Genomic DNA, 12,887 nt, shown 5'->3' on the forward strand with positions numbered 1-12,887 from the left:
CATGTGTGCACGTGGCTTCAGACAGACTTGTCCGTTGGTTCTGATAGAAAAGCATCGTGGATAAGATTGGACTGGATGCCCGCTGAGATTTCCTCTGGAAAGTGTTTCCCCTGCTTTAACGTATTCCATGCTGCAAGCTGACAGTGTGCGATGTTAACTCAGCTCGTGTTTCTTTCCCTCCTTCAGTAAAATACAGCTTTTGAAAAAAATAGACTAATCTGATGGAAATTATCTCTGACCCATCTAAGTTTCCAGTTATTTCATCCAGAGAACAACTGGAGCAGTCAAATCAACACATAGATAATTGACACCTACAAGTTCTGGAAGAACAGTTCAAATAAACCCAGTTTTCACTGTGAACATGAATAAAGGATATTAATCAATCGCTCAATTGTAATCTTCCTATAATAACAAGTAAGAAAAATTTAGAGTAGCTTTGCAGGGAATCAATTATAAAATCACCCTCTATTTTCATTGTGTTTTACTTTAAAACACACTCAGAACTTGACTTATTTTATCCCACGTCCAAAATAGAATCCATGTTGATCTTACTCTAGGGACAAAGGACACATTGAATTTTATTTTTCAACATTCTAAGGAAGTTTCTGGGAATATATCTTAAGGAAGTAGTAAAAAAAAAAAAAAAGTGTGTAAGATATTCATGCGGCATTGTTTTTTAACAGCAAATGTATCCAATTTCATTGTCTAGTAGTTGGGAACCAGTTTGATTAAATAGGGGTATGCCCACTTGATAAAATATCCTTACTGCCATAAAAATTATGAGCAGTGTAACAGCAGAAGAAAGGCTTATGATGTTTTAAAAGAATATAGAAGTTTGTGCTACAGTTACAGCTATGAAAAAGCAAAGCTTGTGGACAACAGATTAGATTGTAATAGGAAATTACGCGATTGATTTCTTGAATACTAGAAAACAAAGCAGAAGATATTTCTCCCTTTCCATTAATTCGAGGGAGGGAAGTGTGGGGAAGGAGAACAGGTAAAATGGGAGTCTGAGATCTGAGGTTCTGAGCAGTCCTTCCAGCCAAAGTACCCTGGCAGCCACTGAGCACAGTCAGCTGAGCACAGCCTGGTTGGCAGCCCGTGCAACACACAGGGTAGAACCCCGTCCCAAAAGAGATGTGCACAGTAGGTGGCGCAGCACAGTCAGGCTCGGGGGAGAGGAAGCAGCTGAGATGCCTGTGATAGGGCATTCCCTCTCCTTCCTCAATAGTTATATATTTTTATTTTAGATAAAAATGTAGTTCTTAAGATACTGATTTTGATAAAGCTATATATTTTAAAATATAGTTACTTTAGATATATTTATTTGAACATTAGATATTTTAGTGCATCTTAGCTTTCAATTTGGGCTACGGTATTATTTTGGTGTTTCCTGCCCAAATATCTCACCATGAGGATTTTTGACCCAATCCGAAAGATCTGAAGTATGAATTCTATATTGTAAGTATAATCTGTGAGAGAATTTGAGTAGCTTCTCTGCTGAGAATTAAGGGAAGTAATGACTTCCTCCTATAAAATCAGGTGAGGACAGTTTATACTGGTTCTTCAGTGAATTGAGGATACAATTACTTTCCGCCTTATTTGTCTTTGGAAATTATTCCTTCTGTAGGTGGGGGAAGGTTTCACTAGGATCTTCCAAATTTATGTTCTTCCCGACTCCTGGTGTGTTGAGTTGAGTACAAGATGCCATTGGTTGTTAATTGCACCATTATCTTAGGTGCTTCTTATTGTTAGGTGCTGTCAGTTACAAGGCAAAGCCTAAATTCAGGCGTTAAAATGTGCAAAAATGTGTACATTAGAATCAGAAATAAATGGTTATGTGTATGTGTGTGTTTACTGGTATATATTATAGGTGGAGTTATTTTAAAAGTTTGTAAACAGTTATTCTAAATGCCTTAAAGATAAGCCCAAACTTCCTGTTTGCGATGATCCTATCGCAAATGCCCAGATGGCTATTTCAGTTAATCTTGGAGATTCATGGTTTACCTATTTCCCCTTTCCTGTTTGGCCTGAGTAAAGGAAGCTCACATCTAAGTAGGCAAATATGGTGTCAATGTAAATGCTGCCTCTTTTAAACAAGGTACATTGTAGACCATTAGGGGTGTAACAAATGGTAAAGGAAAAAAATATTTTGGCTACTTGGGATTAATTTAAACGGACCATTGGAAGATTCAAGTGCCTCTAAATGACACGATTGTTTTGGGGCTTTGTACTTTTATCACATCTTCCAAGGTCAGAATTCAGGGTAATGCTTTTCCTTCGTGCAGGTGGAGGCAAACTTCTTTCTGTAAAAGCCAGATAGTAAATATTTTAGGCTTTGCGGGCCATATGGTCTCTGTCATAGCTATTCACCCCTGCTTTTGTAGTGTGAAAGCAGTTGTAGAAAATACATACACAAGCAAATGTGTGGCTGTGTTGCCCTGAAGTTTGAGGTTTGTTTGTTTGTTTTTGCGGTACGCGGGCCTCTCACTGTTGTGGCCTCTCCCGTTGCGGAGCACACGCTCCGGACGCGCAGGCTCAGCGGCCATGGCTCACGGGCCCAGCCGCTCCGCGGCACGTGGGATCCTCCCAGACCGGGGCACAAACCCGCGTCCCCTGCGTCGGCAGGCGGACTCTCAACCACTGCGCCACCAGGGAAGCCCGCAACGTTTTTCTTTTAAAAAATGTAAAAAACATTCTGAGCCCTCAGGCCATACAAAAATACAGGCAGCGGGCCAGATTTGGCCCATATCGTTCACAGACCCCTGCCTTCGTGGCAATTTAGGCTGAGTTTTCTAGGTGTTTGTAGGACAACTATTTGAACCATCCCAAGGGATTTAGGGCCTGCATAGAGCTTTCCCCTCCTGCAAGTGGGATGGCAAAGAGCAGCACCTAATCTTTTGGTCCTTCTTATAAGGATATTTTTTACCTGAGAAAGTTTCCATTCTCCCATATTTATTATTTCGCCAGTAGTTCTAAATCCAGCTTATATTTAACAAACTATAGTGGAAATCAATAAGAGAATAATTCACTTGCAAAATAGTTGCTAACGTGTTGAAAAACCGCAGCTAAAGCTCTTATGCAAAGATAAGAAACTATCTTTTATACAAAGATCCATTCTATAAAGTCCTGTTTTAGTTTACTGCCAGAAAAAAAGTAACACACACACACCCCATCTCCTTACTTACCTCTTTCCCTCTCTCTCTCTATACTTATTTGTCAAAATATGTATATATGTATCCATCCATCCATATATAGAATAAAACCTTGATAACCCAAAAAATTTCTATTTTGCCTTATTTCTGGGTCATTTTAACATTCATTTGTCTTATTTTGTATCGTGATCAATACAGCAAGCCATCTCACCCTTTCACAAATGCATGGAATAAAATTCAGATTTGTTGAGCCTTAGTGCATGCCATGTACTGTGCTAATAATAAGCGAATTACTTGGGTTTATTCATTTCATTAACCTTGTGAGACAGACTGGTATCGTCCCCATTTACAGATGAGGAAGCTGAGGCTTAAAGAAGTGACTGGCCCAAGGCCTCCGAGTTGGGAAGTTTGTCGGCCCACGCGGTTGACTCCACAGTCCATGCTCTTGGCTACTACCTCAGGGTACCCCCGTCTTCTCAACACGGTGGCAAACAGAAAATGCAGCATTTGTATGGCGCACTGTTGTGAATGGACACCGGTTGAGAAGCTCTGCACTTCGCCATGGAAGATAAACTCTGTTTATCAGACTCCTCCACTAGCACGTAACCTGTTTGCTGGCTCAGACCTTACAGGTGTCAGTGGTGTGCTATCCTCAGTGCCTGGTACATAGTACGACCAGCATTTGTTGATGAAATGAATGAACACTATTGAACAAATCATTTGTCTTGCTCTCTCTTTTTTTTTTACTGAGTTGAAGGAAGTAGCTTAGATTTTGTGACCCAGATCAGCTCCGTGCCCATGTCCCCAAGTCATCTTTAAACTTGTTAGAGTTAGGCTTTTAGCCTCTAGCCTTGAACTCTACTTTCTCTTCAGTTCTTTCTCTCCGTTGCTGTCAGATGGATCTAAAACATAAATCTGGTTTTGTCACCCCTGGGTTTAAAAGTCTTCAGGGGCTCTGCTGTTTATAACTGTAGCATTTCTCAACTGTGATGTCACTCCACTTTGCTCTGTGACAGTCATTTGTGACTTGCAGGGTAGTATTTAAAATCTAAGTTTACCAGTGGTTTGCTTTTTTTTAATCCTTTGAATAAATAAGGACAGCTTTAGGATTATCCTTGTAACAACATCAGTCTCAGCTGCGCAGTCTTGCGTTCTAATATTTTCTTGAGGCCAGAGAAGGGAGTGGAGTGATAACTTCATCCTGCCAAGTTCATCTTAATTGTGAAGCAGCTTTGAGGGACTGTTACTGATGTGTTATCAACAGTCCTGGGTCTCATGAGCTATTGTGCTCTCATGAATACTGTGCCCCTTGCTTCCTACCCACTGCCCCACAAAGGAGCCAAGAAAAACAAAAGGAAAAAGACGTCTCCATTTATAGTGTTTTTTTTTTAAATAAACTTTTATTTATTTATTTTTGGCTGTGTTGGGTCTTTGTTGCTCTGTGTGGGCTTTCTCTAGTTGCGGCGAGCAGGGGCTACTCTTCGTTGCAGTGCGCAGGCTTCTCACTGTCGTGGCTTCTCGTTGCGGAGTACCGGCTCTAGGCGCGCGGGCTTCAGTAGTTGTGGCACGTGAGCTTCAGTAGTTGTGGCATGTGGGCTCAGAAGTTGTGGCTCGCGGGCTCTAGAGCGCAGGCTCAGTAGTTGTGGAGCACGAGCTTAGTGGCTCCGCGGCATGTGGGATCTTCCCTGGACCAGGGCTTGAAGCCATGTCCCCTGCATTGGCAGGCAGATTCTTAACCACTGCGCCACCAGGGAAGCCCTAGAATGTAACGTCTACTCTCCTCCCCATATTCTCTACTGCCTTCATCCACCTAATACAGTCACATCAAATTCTTTGGTTACATCACCAGTTAATGTTTACCTTGATGATGTGACTATTGTTTCATGCACAGCTCTGTCATGTACATTCCCTTTCTTGTACAATTTTTGTTTTCCTCCAGCAAACATTTGCCTTGTTTTTTCAGCTGCCAAGTTTTTAACCTTTTACCTCACCCCGATCTCCCAGATCTTTCAATTACCTATTAATGTTTTCCAGATGTTTGACTCTGTGAGATAATTGGTCCGTCTTCCTTCTTTGCTGGGGCTTCTCCTCCTGCTCCAAGGTGGATGAGGTGCCGCACAGCTGTCATCCTGGGCCTTGATTTCATTTTAACTTACCTCACCCTTATTAGGATGCGGGGCCAGCGGACAGACTTCTGGTGCAATCTACCTTGTGCCTTGTACTGCCCTCCCCCCACCAGTCCTGGACCCCAGAATCTCTGGATGGCTCTTTGAGAATCTAATGAGGGCTCTGAACATTCTCCCCTGGAAAATAAATGCACACACATAAAATTTGGCACATAATTTTGTGAATGTCTAAAGACATTTTTGTAACTTATATGTAATGTAGTCCTAGCAAACTGTACAATTCCAAATGAGCCTTTAGTGCCTTAACTCTGATATTACAGTAAAACTCTAACCATAGTATCCAAACATTTCTTATTTTTCCCAATAAGTAGTTCTTTCCTCTTGAGCGTTTTATTATTTCCTACTATTTGATGGAATTAGTTTTCCAAATTTTAATGACTTGCAGATTTATGGCCAGTTGGAATCCCTTCTATTCCAGGGTATTACATTTTGCAACCTTTGATGTTAATTTATTTCTCCCTCCAACTGTTCTGTATGTTGATGTAGCTGGGAATGAAGTTTCCCTCGAATATTTGTTGGATTGAATTGAAATGAATGCTGAGCTGCTCTCCCACCAGTACATGTCACCCAGCATAAGAGCTCCTAAGAGATACTATATATAGATGGATGCTAATCTTCCTAATGAACAGATGCCCTTCTGGGGTCATTGACAAGAGGGATTTTCCATCTGTGTGGAAGAGAGTTCCACCATCCGTCACTCTGTGGTTGAGATCCTATTAAGACAAACTCCAAGGGTCTGTACTTCGATTAGAGTTTTGGTTGTATTGAATATTGCTTGAAGTAAAGTGGTGTGTGGCTGAGATATATAATGCATTTGTGTTTATCTACTCATTGAGTAGCTGCTGTTTACCAGACAGCACAGTAGAACGTGACCTATAATTTTAGTCCTCAGAGATTATTTTTTGGTCATTCATTGTTTTATTTTATTTTTTATTTTTTTGGCTGTGTTGGGTCTTCGTTGCTGTGCATGGGCTTTCTCTAGTTGTGGCGAGTAGGGGCTACTCTTCGTTGCGGTGCACGGGCTTCTCATTGAGGTGGCTTCTTTTGTTGTAGAGCACGGGCTCTAGGTGCTTGGGCTCAGTAGTTGTGGCTCATGGGCTCTAGAGCGCAGACTCAGTAGCTGTGGCACACAGGCTTAGTTGCTCCGTGGCATGTGGGATCTTCCAGGACCAGGGATCAAACCCGTGTCCTCTGTATTGGCAGGTGAGTTCTTAACCACTGCGCCACCAGGGAAGTCCTGGTCATTCATTGTGAATGATTAAAGTTTTTAAAATAAAAAACTGGGCTTTACTAAATGCCAGCTTCTAAACATGTCAAAATCATTGTGTTTTAATCAGTTTTGTTGTAAGGCATCTTAATTGGCATCTTCTATCTTAATTGACCCTCGAGTTATTTTCTCCGATTTCCAAGTACTTCATTGATGTTAGAAGAAAAGAACAATGGCAAGTGTTTTTAGGCAGTATTAACAGACTGTACTAGAAGCAGTATGGCAATCCTGACTTCACCGACCCTTCCTTGAAATCATCATTAAAAATTAACATCATTTAGATAATGAAAAGAGATGACACGGTCACTTCAGAATTTAAAGCCAGTTCCGTTGGGAGAACTTTTCATTGAAAGTAGTTCAGAGGACTTCCCTGGTGGCGCAGTGGTTAAGAATCCGCCTGCCAGTGCAGGGGACATGGGTTCGAGCCCTGGTCCGGGAAGATCCCACATGCCGCGGAGCAGCTAAGCCCGTGCGCCACAACTACTGAAGCCTGTGCATCTAGAGCCCGCGAGCCACAACTGCTGAGCCCATATGCTACAACTGCTGAAACCTACGCACCTAGAGCCTGTGCTCTGCAACAAAAGAAACCACCACAATGAGAAGCCCGCGTACCACAGCGAAGAGTAGCCCCCGCTTGCCGCAACTAGAGAAAGTCCGTGTGCAGCAACGAAGACCCAACGCAGCCAAAAATTAATTAATTAATTAATTAAAGTTTTTTAAAAAGTAGTTCAAGGAGATGAAGTGCTCTGTGAAGAGTATTTTTTTTTTTTTTTTTTCGCGGTACGCAGGCCTCTCACTGCTGTGGCCTCTCCCATTGCGGAGCACAGGCTCTGGATGCGCAGGCTCAGCAGCCATGGCTCACGGGCCCAGCCGCTCCGCAGCATATGGGATCCTCCCGGACCGAGGCACGAACCCGTATCCCCTGCATCGGCAGGCAGACTCTCAACCACTGCACCACCAGGGAGGCCCTGAAGAGTATTTTTATGGTCAGCATTTAGTATGTGGTAATGGGGAGGTGAAGACAAGCCTGAGGGTGTCAGAATCTTAGTGAAAGGCGAATGTCTTCACCAGGCATCTTGACTTTGGTTAAAGGGTCCAAGGCAATAGAATATTTGAGAGAAAAAGCCTTTAGGGGGCTTCCCTGGTGGCGCAGTGGTTGAGAGTCCGCCTGCCGATGCAGGGGACACAGGTTCGTGCCCTGGTCCGGGAGGATCCCACGTGCCGCGGAGCGGCTGGGCCCGTGAGCCATGGCCGCTGGGCCTGCGCGTCCAGAGCCCGCTCCGCGATGGGAGAGGCCACAACGGTGAGAGGCCCGCGTACTGGAAAGAAAAAAAAAAAGCCATTAGGATGTTAATGATTCGAAATGAAACTTTAAAACAAGTTTGAAAATAAATGGCCAGGCCTACTATGAAAATAAGTTTTTAACAAGCAAAAGGCAAATGTGCAGGACTTTTTCTTCTTTTTAAAAAAAATTTTGTGTTTAATCATCTGTGAACATTTTGGAGAGTTTGAGTGTTGCATTTTGCTCAGGGAAAAAAATAAATTGGATGTGATGGCTGATTTCACTCCCTTTTAAGTAGCTCCACTGTGCTTTAGGGTCACTTCTCCAAGGATAATGATAGATAGGAATCAGTTAATTGTTTAATGAGGTTGGGGAGCATAATGCTGACACTCAGTCATGCAAAATCGAATGTTTCTCTTGCTGATCACAGCTCTTTCTGCTGGTTATAAGTTACCGCATGTAACGTGCACACACATGGGTGCTGGAGGCTCAGTCCTTGAGTCAGATGTGCAGACGCAGAGGCCAGGGCTATGGCTTTGGTGTAGCGAATACACTTTGTTCCTCAGCTGGAGCTGGGACTTGTAGGCTTCCTAGTGGAGATAACTGCTGCCAAAGACTGGAAAAGCTCCTTAAGGTGGACTCAAGGCCCTCTCCATGTCCTGGTCTTTGCCTGTCTTTCCCGCCTCTCCTGCACCACGTTCTCCCCGAAGCATTCACATCACAACCCCTCGGTTCCCCGAAGGAGCTCTCCCTCCAGCTTCCCTCCTTTTGCCTGTGCTCCTGCCTCCCCACCTGCAGTGCTGTCCTCTTTCCTCTCTGCCTGATCCAACTTGTCCTCCTGGGGACCGTCCCCGCCCTCCGGCCTAAATCAGTTGTCCCTGTCTGTGCTTTTTCACACCTCGTCTACACCCACAAGTTGATCACGCTCAGTCTTACCCATTGCACCCGTCTCTGCCCTCTCCAGGGTGTGAGTTCCTCAGCAGACAGCGAGGTGTGTTCCGGTTTGTGTGGGCAGGACCCAGCACCCTCTGAGTCCTCGGTAGGTGCTGGCTTGTTGGGTGCGGAGCATATGGTGTCCTGTGGGGAGCACGCAGGAACGCCTCCTGGCCTTGGACTGGCGTCCTGCACTGAACGTGCCCTGGGTGATCCTTCCCTTCTAGCAGCACCCGCAGCCGCACGTCGGCCCTGACTCTGCTTGGGTAACGCCTGATCCGAAGGACTCGGGACACAGGGGCAGCTCACTGCCACTTTGGGGAGCGATTCTCAGGCCCGTTGGCGTCCTCATGTCTTGCGGAGCTAGTTACCCACTTCCTCCTGTGCAGGTCCCGCGTTCCCAGGTCGGCCTACCCGGAGCTGGCCCTGTGACAGTCTCCCCTTTGCCAGCCGCTCCGCCGTCTGGCCTTGTGGGCAGAGTGCTCTGGAGGAGGACGGTGTTTTCTCCCCCGGTCTGTGTGTGCAGTACAGCGTCCGGATCTTGCTGGCCGCGGCCCCCGGGGCAGCGGCACCAGCAGCACCTCTTCCTGACAGCCTTCCCAGCACACCCCCATCTCAGGCAGTTTCCAGGGCAGGTGGCACCTCCCTCTCCCCGTGAACAGCACCTCTGCAGCCGTGTCTCAGTAGGTGGTTCACTAGCTTGGCCTGAAACGTTTCTACCATCCAGTGGGTTGAGCCAACAGTGTCTGATTCCCAGCCTTAGGGAGGCGACCCCTTTCCACGTTTGTTCCTTTCTTGAGTACCCTTGCTCAGCACTAATATCCGTTAGAGTTCTCTTTTTTCCCCCTTAGTTACTTCTCCATACCTCCAATCCCCTGTTAATAATTCTTTTTTAAACTTTCTCTGTTCAAACCACTGGGTGGTTTCTGTCTCCTGATTGGACCCTAACCATGCAGATGCCCCCTGCCTAGAATGCCAGGCTCCACCCCTGCCCCAGCACCAACCGTACGGTCTCCAAGGGCCAGCCTAAATGATACCTCACTCATTTATGTGGCTAACATCTTCTGAGTTCCAGCTAGTAAATAGGCCCTGGGCCCAGTCCTGGGGTTAAGTAAGACAGGGCTTCAGCCCGACAGGAGCTGTAAGACTGGAAGAAGAGAAAACTAAGTAGTGAACTGTGTTGAGTTAGAGAGGGATATGTGTGTATGGGGGGAGTAGTGTAGGACAAAAACTTAGAACAGAAGCTTGAAAAGAGAATTTTAGTGTCCTCCCTAAAGGGATAAGAAAATGAAAATTCATGAAATTGATAACCATTTACCACTTTAAGTAATGTCCATAATAGAAAAGGTAACAATTTGGTTTTGTTTTCTATTTCATTTGTGAATATTCTTTCTCTTTACACAAAGCCCTTGATCTGGGTGGGTTCTTTTTGTTTTGTTTTGTTTTTTAATTTATTTATTTAATTTATTTTATTTTTGGCTGAGTTGGGTCTTCGTTGCTGCATGCAGGTTTTCTCTAGTTGTGGCAAGCGGGGGCTGCTCTTCGTTGCGGTGCGCGTGCTTCTCATTGCAGTGGCTTCTCTTGTTGTGGAGCACAGGCTCTAGGCACGCAGGCTCAGTAGTTGTGGCTCGCGGGCTCTAGAGCACAGGCTCAGTAGCTGTGGCGCACGGGCTTAGCTGCTCCACGGCGTGTGGGATCTTCCCCGACCAGGGCTCAAACCCGTGTCCCTTGCACTGGAAGGTGGATTCTTAACCACTGCGCCACCAGGGAAGCCCGAGCTGAGTAAGGTTTTAACTCATCTCATCTCTGATTTCCTAAGGGCAGGAACTGTCACATAGTAGGTGTATAATAAATGTTAGTTGACTGAATAAAGGCTAATCATATCGAGTTGATATTCTCTCTGTTTTGTAACTACTCAAGGAAGCCAAAGTCAGCCAGCGTTTTTTTAGGTTGACAGTTTATAAACAGTTACATGCAATTGTTTTTATACTTGAAATGTGAACAGAAACGTTATTAATCAACTTAATGCTGATACTTATTCGTTCCTCTCTAGCCGTTTACAGATAACATCTGCCATGTCAGGTGTGTATCACACAGTATGTTAGGTATTTTATAGACCTCTAATTCTCAGCTATCCCGATTGTGCAGGCATGGATATTGAGGTTAGCTAACCTACCCATGGTGTTACTGATCAGATGTGGCTGAGCCCTGGTTTGAGTCCAGATTGGTACCAAAGCCCTTGTGTTTCCCAGTCCACTGCTCAGATGTCACCATGAGGGGCCCCTTGGTCAATCAGGCACCTGCCCTGTACACACATACACATCACCCTGCAGCCTTTTTTCCCTTCAGAGCCACCGCCGCCTCCTTCCTTGTCCTAGAGGCACCTTTGGACCCCCCAGGCAGCACCCTCTGAGTCCTCGGTAGGACATCCAGGTACAAGTGGACAGGGTTTGGAAAACTCAGAAAGGTCCAAAAGTCTCTTCCCTCTGCCTCTTTAAGGATTCAGAAAGTCTCTCATCAAAGTCTAGCCACTTGCTGGAAAATTAATATTGGTACAGGTTATGGGAAAAGTTCAATTAAAGTTAAAGCTCAGGGGAATGTGTGTGCACCTTTAAACACTAACCCGTGTCTTTTCTTCTTCCCAGGTGCTCTTACCCCCGTACGATGATGCCACTGTGAATGGCGCCACCAAGGATCCACCACCACCTTACGTGTCTGCCTAAGCCTGGAAGTGGCGCGTAGCTGAGAGCGACAGCTTGACTTCCATACATCAGAGCAATAGTTCTTCAATTTTACTTCTGAGACGAGCTCTCTGAGCTTATTTGTTGCTGAAATGCTACAACTTAAAATTTTAGATGTTGAGACTCTCTGTAGTTTGAACCATATGCTTGGCTAGAGCACTGTGATAGAGTAACTGTAGAATTCTTTCTGTGCGAGTGCGGTGGGCTCCCCTAGTCTTTCCTCGGCATTGAAACTAGCCAACAATCCGGATGAACCTTCTGTCCGAGGAGTCTGTTGTACGTGCTGAGCCCCAAAGTTGAAGAATTTGTGACCCTGTTCTCTCCGTTCCCTCCTTTCTCTTTGGAAAGCGTAAAATAAAATCAGAATTATACAGTGCTTCTCTTAGGCCATTCCAGTGTATAGAACAAACCCTTAGGAGAAGAGGAATCGTGGAAGGAGTCCACATATACACATAAATAAAACAAGAATTTCCTTAGATCCTTTATGATTTAAGTTCAGTGACAGTTTGAGTTCGCTGGTCAAGGATTTTGTCCACGGGCTAAATTGAGACCCTTTGTCCATCCCCAGCAGCGAGGACAGTCAGTCACCACCCCGGTGGCTGCTCTTGTGCACCCACGTCTGGGGTCACAGCGTGGCGTGTTAGAGGGGAACTGGTTGGTACTGTGTGGTATCAGGTTCTCCCTTTCTCGCAGTTTCCTTCCCATCCCCGCTCAGAGCCCCCTTTCACTAAGTGTTCCGCCCGAGCCTGACTCAGGGAGGACATCCATCAGCCTTTGTCAAGTGGAATTGCTGATATGTATTTACCCAACAATCTGAAAAAAGGTTTTCTTCTCTCCCTGCAAGGCACATCCTACTACTTTGAACTTCTGAGTATGCCTTGTCATCTTTTAAAATGGGTGTAAAACAGTCTTCAGAAAGACGGGAGGTGGCAGGGGTGCTTTCCTTGTGAGATGCCCTTATCTTGACTACCTGCATTTCAAGGGACTTTTATATATTCACATGTTCAAAAGTCACAGCTCTCCTGTTTGTTCATTATTGAATGTGCTGTAAATGAAGCCATTTGCAATTAAAGTGAGATTTGCCCACATCCAAGAAAACCACCTTTTGATTCTGGTGATTGTGCCTGGCAACGCTTCTTGCCCAAGTGGGGCTGCGTTAGACACACACGGTTTGGCCTAAGGAGGAGGTTTTATGGCTTGTCTCACACATATGGTTTGTTTTTTTTTTAATATTTCAGTGCTGGTAAAATCAGAGCATCTTAGGCCAAGAGAAATGGAGAGAAGCCGACACGAGCTTCCAGCATTCCTAACCCCGCCTCTGCC

General features: G+C 45.1%; 1 protein-coding gene across 1 annotated transcript in view; it reads left to right on the forward strand.

Moving 5' to 3' along the window:
- Positions 1-12,662, forward strand: part of LAPTM4B (lysosomal protein transmembrane 4 beta) — a 70,471-nt gene extending 57,809 nt beyond the window's left edge. Inside the window, exon 7 of the mRNA XM_081258476.1 lies at positions 11,469-12,662. Coding sequence (XP_081114602.1) covers positions 11,469-11,546 — 78 coding nt within the window. The 3' untranslated portion in view covers positions 11,547-12,662. The remainder of the gene's footprint in view (positions 1-11,468) is intronic.
- The last annotated feature ends 225 nt before the right edge of the window (positions 12,663-12,887 follow it).

The sequence above is a fragment of the Mesoplodon bidens genome (genome assembly GCF_964165515.1).
Source record: "Mesoplodon bidens genome assembly, chromosome: 16".
NCBI lineage: Eukaryota > Metazoa > Chordata > Mammalia > Artiodactyla > Ziphiidae > Mesoplodon > Mesoplodon bidens.